Source organism: Phalaenopsis equestris, unplaced genomic scaffold (assembly GCF_001263595.1).
Source record: "Phalaenopsis equestris unplaced genomic scaffold, ASM126359v1 Scaffold233616, whole genome shotgun sequence".
Taxonomy (NCBI): Eukaryota; Viridiplantae; Streptophyta; class Magnoliopsida; order Asparagales; family Orchidaceae; genus Phalaenopsis; species Phalaenopsis equestris.
Window position 1 is genome coordinate 15,179 of NW_018251557.1, and position 14,737 is coordinate 29,915.

At 33.7% G+C, this 14,737-nt stretch overlaps 1 protein-coding gene across 1 annotated transcript in view; it reads right to left on the minus strand.

The window, feature by feature from the left end:
• Nucleotides 1-9,177: 9,177 nt before the first annotated feature.
• LOC110038713 (microtubule-associated protein TORTIFOLIA1-like) overlaps nucleotides 9,178-14,737 on the minus strand; it is a 33,097-nt gene continuing 27,537 nt past the window's right edge. Inside the window, 2 exon segments of the mRNA XM_020743608.1 lie at nucleotides 9,178-9,410; nucleotides 9,499-9,689. Coding sequence (XP_020599267.1) covers nucleotides 9,389-9,410; nucleotides 9,499-9,689 — 213 coding nt within the window. The 3' untranslated portion in view covers nucleotides 9,178-9,388.

Here is a 14,737-nt window from a genome sequence, read left to right on the forward strand (position 1 = left end):
CGAGATGTTAGCCCCCAAGTAGAGGGAATCGAGGGAACTCTAGAGTGAGAGCTGGTATCTTCCCTGCCTAGCCGGTCTTCAGAACTAATCAAACTTTAAATTGACCAATGTTCTTTATAGCATCTATATTAAGGTTAAAGAATATAATTGCTCCTATTTGACATAACACAATTCACATACTTCCACAACAGAATTCATATATTTTTTACTGATTCATCAAAAAGAGAAATGTATTTTTCACATTCAGTGTTTTTCTTTTACATCAAGTTATTTTTTTAAATTGTTAATGTTCTGTCAAAATGTCAAAAATACCAAAAAGATTTGAATTTTAATACTGCGAAAATATTTTTAATTTAAGTAATTGTCTTCTTAAAATATAAAGTTTGTTGTTCACTTGTGCATATTGTGTATTTCCCTGTGGGTTCGATACTCAGGTCTTAATCAAAAAATTATATATTACTTGATAACGATACGTATACTTGCGTAGCAACCTAATATAAATATAAATTAAAGAGTTAAATTCTTATTTTTGTCAGGATAAAATTTTTGGTTCTATTGCAAAGGAAACATAAGTGAAAAATATCATCAAAGACATTATTATACGGTTGTATATAAGCAGTTTCAGAATCAATAGACATGAGTAAGAAAATTTAGTTAAAATTCTGAATAATGAAGAAAAACTTTCTGTTAAAAATTTTTAATGTAGAAAATGCTAAATATAATGTAAGTATCTTTAGTAAGAAAAATTGTATTTTTGAAGAATTTAGAAATTTAGACTTTTATTTTTAATACTTAAATTTCTTTTATTAAAAATAATTTTCAAAACTATTATTATATTTATAAGTAAGAGATTTATATCAGGACTTTGCTTTAGGAAAGGAGAAGTAGAATTCAAAACCATTAAAGACCTATCCATATATAGTAATCATTGTCTGAAAAAGAAAAGAAAAAGAAAAAAAAAGAGGGAGAAGAAGCTTGAGGATTTGTGTCTAATCAAAAATTGATTCCACATTTAATCTTTTTAAAGTATAGGACTTGAGAAACTCTTAAGCTTAAGGATATAATATAGTAAGTAAGATTATGCTTTTTTAAGTAGAGATAATAAAAGGACTAAATTCTAAATTTGAAAAATCTACAATATTTTTGAATTAGATAGGAACTCATATTTTCATATTTCTTAACATTAAAAATTTCTAAACTTTAAGTTTGTCTCATTTACTAAATTTTTTTTCAAAATTGGACTACTATATTTCTAAATCTAAATTTTAGTAACTCCTAAAGAAACTCATATACACATCATACTTATTTGGTTTTTAAAGATTGAAGTGTCACTTGAGGACAAGTAACATTTTAAGTTTGAGGGATTTTGTTACACCTAAAATATATAGTATTTTTAGACATATTTTTATACATATTTTTGAGATATTCTGTTTTAATGGAAAGTATTTGTGTTTTTCTTTCAAGTACAAGTAAAAAGATGGAAAATGCTAAAAGAAGTGAAAAATGATTAAATTTGGAGCAAAAATGTGAAAATTGTGCAAAAGAGTTTTGGCGCCTAAGCGCAGGTGAAACAGAGAAGGTCGCGCCTAAATGCCGGAGGCCCCGCACTTAAGCGCCAAAGGCAATTATTTGAAGGCTTAGTTCATTTTCTCGAATTTTGAAGAGACATTTGATGCACTTATTAGCTAAAGAGGGTGGTTATGACAACTAGAAACGAAAATATGAATAAAAAACTTGTGAAATGAGACATCCTTTGGGGAATACATCAAATTGGGACACATTTTGAAGAGTTACCAAGACACCTCTTGGAGATTCATAAAAGAAGAAAGTTGAGACTTTTGAAGAGTCCTGAAAAGTGCTTAAAAAGGGGAGTTTTGAGAGGAACATTTGGAGAGATTTTCATACACCACAAATTTACTTTATTCTTTCTGTTTTTAGTTTTATTGTGAGAGTCAAGACTTTTGTAAAAGAGAAGAGATTCAAAGAAACTTCAAGAGTTCGGTGGAGGATTTGAGATAAGTTTTTATCTTTGTTTTTGAACTACTTTTAGTTTTAATTGAAACTTCTTGTTGGTTTGACAATGATTTCTACTTTTAAACTAAAGTGTGGTTGTGTTTTCTCAATGAATTCTGAGTAGTTTTTTTTATCTTTCTACTTAAAATGATAAGTAATTAAAGTGTTGGACGGAAATTGTGGAGAGTATTAGTCTTTAATGTTGAAAGAAGTTGTGATGATTTAATTACATATACTTCATTTACTTCTTGATCTGACTCATCTAGATGTTAAAATTTGTTGTGAGAACATGTAAGAACCGAGCTAGTATTGTCTCAGTCAACTTTGAAAGGTGTAGAATTAGAGAACTTTAAAGTGACAGGTTAAAATCCCTAATTTGGATTATAGTTTTAGGTTTTAATATGAGATGTTAGCCCTTATGTGGAGGGAGAAGAGGGAACTCTCGAGTGAGAGCTAGTATCTTCCCTACCTAGCCCATCTTCAAGGCTACTCAAACTGTAAAGTAGTCAATGTTCATTATAGCAACTCTAGTAAGGGTAAAATATATTATTGCTCCTATTTGGCACAACAAAATTTGAATACTACCACAACTGAATTCCATAATACTTATTACTGACGCATGATAAGGAGAGAGATATTTTCATATCAAGTGTTTTTCATTTACATAAACTCAAGTTATTTTTACAAGTTTTATTGTTTTGTCAAAATATCAAAAATACCAAAAGGATTTGAATTTTACCTACCGTGAAAGTATCTATAGTTTAAGTAATTGTCTTTTTAAAATAGAAAGTTTGTTGATTAATAGTGCATATTGTGAAATTTCCTGTGGGTTCGATATTTGGGGCTTAATCAAAAAGTCATATATTACTTGATAACGATACGTACTTGAGTAGTATCCCAATTCATATATAAATTAAAAAGTTAAATTCTTATTTTTTCCAAGATCAAGTTTTTAGTTCTGTTGCAAAGTAAAGAAAAATAAGTGAAAAATATCATCAAAGACATTGTTATACTGTTGCATATAAACAGTCTAGTAAGTCGGGATCAGTAATGGTGATGATGACAGTCGGAGTTGGTCGGCAGCGTTGGTCAGTTGCATCAAGAGCAAGAAACTGACGGTGGTCGAATGTTTTTAATAGTTGTAGATGCAAGAGGTTGCAGTAAGTGACGGTGGCTGGAAGCGGGGGCTGCACTGGCCGAAGGCTGCGACGATCAGAGTTGGACAGATCCGCAGTGCATAATGTTGGGTTGCATCTCCCTTTTATGTAAACTAATGTTCCTCCGACCCAAGGTCTAGCTCCCCTTCCATCATCCCATGAGTGTTTTAGGGTTCTATTTATAGAATCCAGATTACAAATCGAAAGTGATCCGGTCCACTCTTTATCGGGCGACCCAAAGAGATCCTCTTGGTCGGTCATCACTTGATGAAAATTTTAAGATTTTAATGATGTCAACATTGAGTGATTTTGGAATTGTTGGATTCATCTCATCAAAACACTTTATTTAACTATAAACTTATCAAATTTAATAAATATTTAACTTTTTAATTATGTTTGAAAAACTCTCAAAAATAGTTTAATGACTTGATATATGATTGATTTAACTCGGATTTGATCAATATTGATATCATTAAGTGTCTCGTCCAACTTGTCAGTTTGACTACTAGTTTGCTGAAATTAAAATTCAAAGATATTTAATTGAATTTTAAATATTTCATACTCAAAAAAAAGTTATATCAAAATTCATATCAATAATGAAAATATTTTGATCACGTATCAATTTCATCTCTGCGAGAAATAACCATTACTATAAATTGGTTGTCCTCATTATGTTGTCATAGAAAGTAAAATATATTTGATATGACGTGTGAAAGCATTAATACGATTTGCAAAAATCGAAATATGGCAATAAATGCTTTAGGTGAATAAAAGAATCTTACCAGCAATATTTTAATAATTTTAGCTTATTTTACATCGACTTTTAACTTAAATATTTGTCATTTTTAAAAAATATAATATTAGTTAGTATCAATGTACTGGGCAATACAGTAATTATAATTAAATAATTTACATGGCTACTGTATGATTCATCTGAAAACAATATAACCAACATTGCTTATTTCAACGAATAAGACGATAATAACATTGATGGCATTAATAAAGATAAACAGAAAGAACCATTGATTCATGTTATTTGGTGATGCAATCAACTCCACTTTGAGACTTTCATTTTCTTTTTGAAATATTTACATACAAACCACACAATTCTTTTGTATTTACATATCTGACACCTAAACATTTATATTTACATTTATTACACTGGTGTCATAAAAATATGAATAACTAGATGTATTTAAACAATAGTGATACTTTTAATGTGAAGTTAATGTGAAGATAGGTGAACCATATTTTCTTATTCTGCTCAACCAAGTCACAACATTTCCCCTTATTATATAAGATAATGTCTAGGAAACAAAAAAAAAAAAAAAAAAAAAAAAAAAAAAAAAGAAAAGAGAAGACATGTAACATAATGAAAAACACAATAGAAATTATTAAAACTGAAATAAAAAAACTCCCCCTCGAATAGCTTCCACAAATTTATCATGGGGCCCATATGGAAATCCATCAGGTCCATCTAATAGGTACAAAATTTTACACTCCCCCGTAAGATAAACTTGAATGTAGATTAAGTGAATAATATCATTGACCTTTTCAAGATAAAATGTCTATCAATCTCAAAGTGTTTGGTCCTGTCATGATGCACAAGGTTCTTTGTAATTCTAATGGTGACTTGACTGTTGCATAACATCTTTATGGGAATGACTGTGAAGGATCTCAACCTCATCTAGTCCCCTTTGGATCTAACCTCATTTAGTAACATTTGGATCCAAATTTCTTCACAAATTCCCAAAGCAAGTACCTGGTACTTGAATTCTGCACAACTAAAAACAACTAGATCTACTCATTCAGATGAGAAAAATCTTTGTAATTCATGAATCTGCGGAATCAGGAACTTTTCATTATCTTACGGATATAAGATAAAGTTTATTTTAATTATTGGGTTTGGTAACCCTATGAGGGGCTCCCTCAAAATTAATTACATCTCAATAAATACTTTTGAGAAAACACTCAATTAAAGTTGTCCTTTATATAATAGATAGTCAAATCCTCGGAAGGGAATGATAAACATGTCACGAATGAAAAGAAATATTAAGATATAACTAGAGATGGAGAGAGGAACTCTACCCAGTGGAGTCGCCAGAAAAAACTTGATGGGATTTTTTTTATGCTTACTACTCCATGTGACAAAATTTCCCCCTACATAGAAACAATACCCATATGTGGATCTTAAGTCTGTTAATTATCCCGCCGAACTAGTATCAATGTAAACTTCTACTTCCCTGTTGTCTGGTTTCTAAAATTAATATGTGGATCTACAATGCTTCACAAATTCCCAAAGCAAGAATCTGGTACTCAAATTATGCACTACTAAAAATCACTGTTTGCTACTTGCTTCTCCATATGACAATATTTCACCATGCATAGAAATAATACCCAAATGTGGATCTTTTGTCTGTGACCCTTGCCAAACTAACATCGATGTAAACTTCTACTTTCCTATTGTCTGATTTCTTAAATTACTAACCCTTTGTTAGAGGTCTTCTTAAGAAACCTCAAGATTATGTAAACCATCTCCAAATGTCTTCATTTGAACTATTCATATGTTGAATCATGATGCCAACAAACTAGGCGATATCAGGTCTAGTGTGAGACAGGTAGAAATGCTTACCCACCAATCTCTGGTATCTACTTTTTTTCCACCGGTGTATTTTTTCCCCCTGAATGTAACTTTTTAAATGAAATAAATTAAAGTATCAACAGGTTTATACCCTAACAAGATTGTTTCTTTTAGTAGGGTTGGAATATACATTCTTAAGGATATCATAATCCCCATCTCAAACATGGACACTGCTATGCACAGAAAGTATCTCATAACTTCTAGATTCCTTAATTTCAAAATTAATGACAAGAACCTCCTTAATCATCTCAATATCATTTTCATCATCACCTATCAAGATCATATCATCAACATAAACAATGAGTATAGGTTACCTATCTCCCTGTATATACTTTATGATCAGTTTGGCATTGAATGCACCCATATTATATTTGATAGACTTGGTAAACTTATCAAACCAAGACTGTAGAGATCATTTAAGGCAATATAGTGCATTTCTTAGTTTACAAACCAAATGTTTATTTGAGTCATTTTTCAATCCTTGCGGAATCTCAATATACACTTCTTCCTCAAGATCTTCATTCAAAAATGCATTATTGATATCAAGTTGATGCAACTCCCACTCTTTGTACATTATCAAGGAAAAAAGTCTTACAGTGTTTAACTTGATCAATAGTGCAAAGGTCTCTTGATAATGTATCCCATACGACTGAATGAAACTTAGCCACCAACCTAATCTTGAACCTCTAAATGCTCCCATCTGCTTTGTACTCATTTGCACCCAACGGGTCTTTTATCTAGAGGAAGCTTTGTAAAATTCTATGAGGCATTTAGATCAAGCTCTTGAATCTTCTATTCAACTGCCTTTTTTCCATTATGGACTTTGAAGTGCTTCATGACTTAGGTATCTACACACTATCAAGATTAGATACAAAAGATTTATAAGGTAAAGATAACTTCCTCTAAGAAACATACCCTTGGATAACATAATTTGTATACCCGTCTTCTCTACTGGATTTCACCTCCGTTAGACCTTTAGAGATGTGTAAATTCATGTTTTGTTAAAAACAATCTTATGGTTGCATATTAGCTTTATCCTGATCAGTGTTTTTTTCTTCTAGTGTACACATGAAGTTCCTTGTGCATTTCCTTGTTGTCCATCTCATTTTGGACATTTTCAAGTGGTGGAACTTGGGAGACAAGATCTTGAGAGAGATTAAAGTAGAATATGTTGTGATAACTCTAGATCAGTATGGGTATCTAGAGTAGTATCCCAAATATGATATCCACGCAAACTCTCGCCTTGAATTTTAGATTTGGGGTAGGATTGTTTTTCAAAGAAAATAATATCAATGGAGATATAATATATATATATATAGAGAGAGAGAGAGGAATACCACCTGTACCTCTTCTTGTAGAAGCATAACCAAAGAAGTTAAACTAGATGGATTTTATGTCAAGCTTGTGCGATTTGGTTGGTGAATGTGAACAAAAGAGACAACTAAATATTTTTCGAGGATGATTGGATGAGAAGACTCTAACATGAGTGAATGTTTCCATCAAAATATTGAGAGGGGCTTTGAATCCAAGACCCCTACTTGAGCAGGATATGAGCATTATATCTCCCTGGAAAACGTTTGGGACATTATGAGAAAGTATTATAAACTTAGATGCCTCGAGGAGAAGTATATTCTTCCTCTCAGCTATCCTATTTTATTATGGAGTCTCAACAGAGGAACTCAAATGGATGATATAATTCTTTGCAAGGTCCAAGGATCGAGTTGAAGTATTCCTTTGTGTTATCAATTTTAAGAATCTGAATGTTGCATTTGAACTGAGTGTAAATCTTGTGATGAAATGAATGAGAAATTGGTGTAGTTTCAAATTTCTCCTTCATGCCAATATCCCATTAATTCTAATGTGATCATTAATAAAGCAGATAAACCCTTTGACTCAATTGATGTTTTGCAATTCTAATTTTCGCTTAAATATCACTGTGGACAATAAAGAAAGAATGTGAGAGTTTACACTGAGATAAAGAATAAACATGAGAAGTATGATTAGCCAATTGGCATGTTTGACCCTGATAGCCTTGACTTTTTCATAATAAAGAGATGGGGTACAACTTTACAACAAAATAAAAATTGAGATGATATCGATGATGATGTTGTAATAAAATTTAACTTTCAACAGACTCAGACACAACAAACTCAAAAACATGGGAAGATGATGACAAATAGAGCACTTGTGTGTGAAGAGAATAGCTATCATTGAGCACGTATAGACCTTGTCAATCATATTCCCGAATCCACCACGTGAAATTCATAAGAGTTGGAATGGAATTTACTAACACAATTCAAGTCAAGAGTATGCTTGCTAATTTAAAGCAAGTTGCAATCTAATTGGGGAACATATAGCACAAAAAAAATTGAATATCTTTGGGGACTTACATTTCTCCTTTTCCAATATTCCTGGATTTAGATCCATCGACAAGTCTAACAAATTTAGATACGATGATCTTGTGGTAATTGGTAAGAACATGAATGTCTCCAATCATGTGATCAGAAGCACCTGAATCTATTATCCAAAGTCAAAATCTTCCATTATTAGAAGGATATGATACATTAGTGTATCATCAAGCTAGAAGGTTGCTTAGTCATGCTAATAAGAAGCTTCACGAACACCTCTAGTTATTCATTGGTGAAACTTTACTGTATTGGTCCATCCTCTTTTGTCCAGGTTTCCAATCTGCAGGTTTCCCATATATTTTCCATCACAAATCATTTGTGTGACTAAGTTTCTTGCAATATTAACACAATGGATGATTCTTCTACTTTGAATCATGCCATATTCTAATTGTATGTATACAAAACTCTAAACAATCCAGTCTAGCCTTCAGCAGCACCAATAGACACGGACGAGCAATCCAGTCCAAGCCAAAGTCAGATGATGAAAGCTGCTATAATTTCGTCGAAATTGAGCTCGAAGCTCGAATACCATGAAAAAAGGTGAAGAATTATGGATGATAGATATGTAAATGCCCTTTTTTTAGCATTTACAACCTGATTCCTATGTAAATGCCTTTTTTTCCTTACTTCTATACCACCAAAATCTTTCATATCACATAAAAAATACAATCATTTCTTATCTTCAAAAAGTGAAATACACCTTTTCATGCTAGGTAAGGTGATGTGTAAGTAAAAATTGAAGTTAAGGTGTTAGAGATGTAAGTACATCAGAGTTGGGTGGTATGTATGTAAATCTTCCTTTCTATTTTGGCCATGGCTCATCTCTCTAAGTTACTTTGAACCTCTTGATTAAATTGCAGCAAAAGCTATAGTTTTCAACCACATGCAGGTTCCTCTTACAGTTTGAACATTATTGGAAACCAAATCCTAGTGTGCACTGCTATTGAAGAATTCTAGAATCTAGCAATGAAGAAAATAAGTAACCTCATAGTAATAGTAATGTCCCTAAATTCAGGCAGAATTCTATGAAAATATACCAAAAAGATTCATTACAGATAAAATAAAAAATAAAAAAATAAAAAAAAAGAAGAAAACGCATCTTCTGAAGAAAACCTTACTATATAATTGCTGGACATTGATTCCACCAAGATGAGGAACCACTTCTGTTCTCAAGTTGCTCCATTGTAGATGCTTCCAGAAGGTTCATTATTCAACAAATAACTTTTTATAAAAAAGCCCGGTACCAAAAAAATAAATGCAATTAAAGTGTAGAAATTACTTTATAAGCTGCTGAATGTTGATTCCCCAAGCTGAAGCAAGTTGCACCATTATCTGCTCTGCAGAAGGACCCTCACAATCCTCAGGCAGCTCCATGGCAGATGCTTCATAAAGATTAAGTAGCATCTCTCTCTTAACTTCCATTGGAATTCCGAGGAAATCTTCGCCATTTTCCATGACCAGATCCATTAACTGTAAAGAATCAGATTCACAAATGCATGAATATGTCATTATGTTTCCAAGAAAATTTTTAATGGTTCTGAACTTTATCTAAGTAGAATTATAAATGAGATCTTGTGCGTTTGTAGAATGGAGGAACATGGTTTACCTAGAAAGATGAAAATATACTAAACCCGTATGTTTAGGCTTACCATAATGGTAAGCTGAAACAAGTTCATGCCAAATGTAGAAATGCACAGAGATCGCTTTGTACAAAAGTGGCTTTCAAATATAAATGATTTGAAGTTACAAATAAGATCAATGGTTTCTGATATACTTATAAAATCAGAGTGAGAGAGGCCAGGGGGCAATGTTATGTTTTATAATATAAACTGCATATAACCTTGAATTGGATCCATGATTCTTAACACTAAAGTTATCATCCATGTAATTTACAAGTAAGTGATTAGCACTACTGGTTATTAGTTAAAAGACTGTAATGCTTAGGAAATTCTAGTTGTATCAAGAGCATCTTGTGATTATATGAATCTTTATGATTAAAACTAAATAGATTTTATTTGGATTGAAGCTTTTCACGTGTATAAGAGATTATGTATATACATGATTCATAATTTCTTGTGAAATAAATGCAAAGTGCACTCATAATAAAGTCATGCAATGGATAAAGAGGTTTTATGGTAGAGATCAACAGCCCGTTTCTGATTTTGATTAACAACATTGTCTATGCAAGTTAAAAACTGGCTTATAATAAACTAGGGTTTAATCATGAAAGAATCAATCATGTGATGGCGAATTAGGGCAACTAGTCGGTGTGAGAAGGCTAGGAGAGTTGGGTAAGGAAGGTTATAGGACAAGGAACGAAAAAGGAAATGCGAAAGGAGGTTGAGGAACGGCAAAAAAACTGTGGTTAGACAGCGAATTAGATGCCGAAACAGCAGTTCGCGGCTGTCCGACCAGAAAGCAGCAATGCAAATGGCAAAACTGCGAAATACAGATGATGGTGAGGTTCCACTAGCTATTCTATTCAAGATAAAGATTCACCGCTTCCAGAAAAATATGCTACACCTCTTCAAAGAGATGAAATAAGGCAGAAAAAGTCTCCCAATAATATAAACCAAGGAAGAAGTCCTCCAATTAGATTTTAAGTATGCAATTTTAAGTAACATGCTGATACTAAACAAATGAAACCCTAATTAGAAATCAAAATATACTAATAGGGCCCTGCCCACAAGAACCTTGAACTACTATCCATGGTAGACTGTAGAATTCCTGCTATAGTTTTTCATGGGACGGAAAATCCTATTCCCACCTCCCACCCGATCGAGCAGCTTCCAAGGCTCCCGTGTCACGAGGTGCTCTTGTATCCATCATGTCTTGTAGTAGAGCCCAAAAAATTACCAACAGGTGGACCATGTTAATATATTTTGTTAACCTTAAGGATAGAACCGGAGGCAAATCTTATTGACGCAAAAAGGAGTATAAATACCCATTATATGATTTACTAATAAGGAAAGAAATAAAAATGAGATACACTAGAAAAGGAAAGAAAAAATAAAGAATTCAAGCTAATAACTCATAATAAATATAAATCAATAATGGTTAACACTCGCTATTAATAAATATTCTAACATTGCCCCTGAAGTTGAAATATAGATGTCAGTCATGTTAAACTTGGATTTGAAATCATCGAACAGTGGCCGAGGAAGATTCTTTGTGAGAATATTTGTCAGCTGGCCACTAGATGACACAAATGGAACACAAATTTCCCCGGACTTAAGCTTTTTCTTAATGAAGTGCAATCAATCTCAACATGCTTGGTGCGATCATGCTGGACCGGGTTGTGAGCAATGTTAATGACTACCTTGTTATCACAGACCAACTGTAGGAGAACGGAGATTGTAATACGTAATTCGTGGAGCATGATTAACCAGAGAGTTTCACAAATTCCAAGGGGCATGGACCGAAATTCAGCTTCTGCACTGCTTCGAGCAACTACAAACAACTTCTTACTTTTCTGATCAAGTTTCCCTAGAAAAATGAGTAGTACCCCGAGGTAGATCACCGATCATAGACGAACCTGGCCCAATCCACGTCTATGTAAACTGCAATAAAGCAAGAGGTGTTGCGGGAAAAAACAAATCCGAGTCCGGTGTACCTTTTAAATAGTAAAGAATCCGATACAAAGCTTGAAGATGTTGCTTATAGGGATCATGCATGAATTGATCTAGTATCCCAATTGTGTGGCATATGTTGGAGCGTGTATGAGCAATGTAGATGAGTTTCCCTACAAGATGCTGATAGTGAGTCTTGTTTAAAAGAATTGCATTGAAAGCATCAAGAAGTTTTTCATTTGAATCCATTGGGACAGCCGCTGGTTTGCAAAAGAGAAATTGTTCTCTATCAAAAGGTCAATCACATATTTTCACTGAGATCATTTCAAAGGAAGCGACAAGAATGTCTTTCATAAACTCCAATGCTGGTAGATCAATACCTTTGAGAATAATATCATCAACATAGCAATTAGGATAGCTACCTGATCATTAGAAAAATGTCGGAAGAGGAGAGTGTGGTTCAATTGAGCTCGAGTGATCCATGGCCTACCACCACCTTTGTGAATTTCCCGAACCATGTCTGTGGTGATTGTTTCTATCCATAGAGGGATTTTCGTTGCCTACATACTTGTCCTTGAGAAAGTGGAGTGAAAGCCTGGAAGAAGAACCATATATACATCCTCTGTTAGATCGTCATTCAGGAACACATTCTTGACATTAAGTTGGGATAAGAGTCAATCCAGATTCATGTCAAGGGATAAGAGGAATCGCATGGTGTTTAATTTAGCAACTGGAGCAAATGTCTCCATATAGTCAACTCCATAGAACTGTGAGTACCCTTTGACGACCAATCGTTCCTTGTTGCGTTCAAAGGATCCATCAGAATTAAACTTGATGCTAAAAATCTATCAACATCCCACTACTTTCTTGCCCCGAGGAAGATCAACAATATCCCAAGTATGGTTCTGCTGAAGGGCATTCATCTCCTCCATGAAGGCAGCTTTTCAAGTCGGGTTTGTTAAGGCAACCTCAATAGTAGATGGAAGCTGGTGATTGGTCAGGACCATAACACATGCTCTGTAGGTTGGTGATAATCCACAAAAAGATACATAGTTTGCCATGGAATAAAGAGATCATGTTTGATTGTGTACCTTACTAGAAGAAACAAGTTCCTCATTTGGAGTTGGAACAGTGTTGGGAACATTGTCCAAAAGGAATTCAGGTCCAATAAGGGGTTAGCAACTCTAGAGTAGGTGCATTAGAACGAGTGCATCGAGTGTGGATAAGGAGAATGAGAGGATGTGTTGGTGGAACCAAAGGAATAAAGGGCTTCTTCGTGGTAGCAGAAGTGGGCAGAATCAAGGAAACAGAGGGTACCTCAAGGGTAGGTGACGTGGGGGAAACATCCATAGAAATAGGGTAAAAAAATAGTGTCCAAGAACTCTAGCTCTCCCTCACTCGAGGACAAGTTAGAAAAATAGGGACACTTTCAAAAAAGAAGACATCGACACGCACATAGACCTTATTTGTGGTTGGGTCAAGGCATCGATGCACCTTTTGAGTGGCAGAGTATCTGATAAAAACTCAATTTTTAGACCAGGGATCAAGTTTATTCCGAGTTGGGTCGTGTTCCTAACAAAAGTTGCGCGCACAAAAATTTTTGAATTTAAAGTGGAGAAGAACCAATTGTTAGGAAAGCACGATCTCAAGACGGCTAAATGGGTACGGAAGTTGTGAATTTTTTAGAGAAATCTATTGATGAAATAAGTGTCGATAAGAATGACATTATTGCAAAAATGTTTTGGGATATTAGAGTGAAACATAATGGAGCAAGTCAAGAAGTTGTCAATTTTTTATCTCTGTCACCCTATTAAGTTGAGTGTAGGTACATAAGCTATGATGGAGAATGTCGTACCAATAATTTTCTTAATCTAGAGTTAAAAAATTCACGATCATTGTAAGTTCAAAACTTGAATAAGAGTTTTGCATTGGGTCAAAATGAAGATGTGAAAGTTTTTGAAAGTGACAGCAGCTTCTGATTCATCTTTTAAAATATAGACCCACGTCATCAGAGTACGATCATCAATCAATATAAGAAACCATAATTTATTGGTGTAGCTAGAAGTGTGAGAGGGTCCCCATAAGTCACTGTGAATAAGTCACTGTGAATAAGAGAGATAAGAGAGAAATGAGCGGAAGGTGTGCAATTTTGGGGTGGATAAGAAACATGATAACGTTTAGATAACTGACAGGTTTCACAAGTGAAATTAGAAGAATTTTTATTATTAAACATCAACAGATACAATTATTTTAAAAACTGGAAAATAGGATAACCCAAATGACAGTAAAACAAGATAATAGGACATTCAATGGACTTAGATAAATTGGAACTATTGAGTGAAGTGTCATCATTCTCCGTGCTTTTCTCTTGCAAGAAGAAGAGCCCGCCTACCAGATTAGCAGTTTCGATCCTCCTCCCTTTAACGTTTTGGGACATTAGAGTGAAACATAATGGAGCAAGTAAGTCGAGGAGATGTCAATTTTTTATCTACACTACCCTATTTAGTTAAGTGTAGGTACATAAGCTATGATGGAGGATGTCTTACCAATAATTCTCTTAATCTAGTGTAAAAAAATTCATGATCATTGTAAGTTCGAAAGACTTGAATAAGAGTTTTGAATTAGATTAAAATGAAGGTGTGAAAGTCTTTGAAATTGACAGCAGCTTCTGATCAATCTTTTAAAATATAGACCCACATCATCGGAATATGGTGACCAAAGTAAAATATGTTGAAATTTTCGTACATCTTTTATACTGTTTTTAATGATATTACACTTTAAATAAAGATATTTTTGATGTTTTATTACAGGAATGATAAATTAAGATCAATAGAACAAAAAGATGCAAAAAGAAGCGAATTTGGAGCATTCCAAAAAGCCACCGACGGCGCCATCGAGGCCGCCGACGGCGGGCACGTCGGTTCTCTCTACAGATGACTTGGTTGTGGA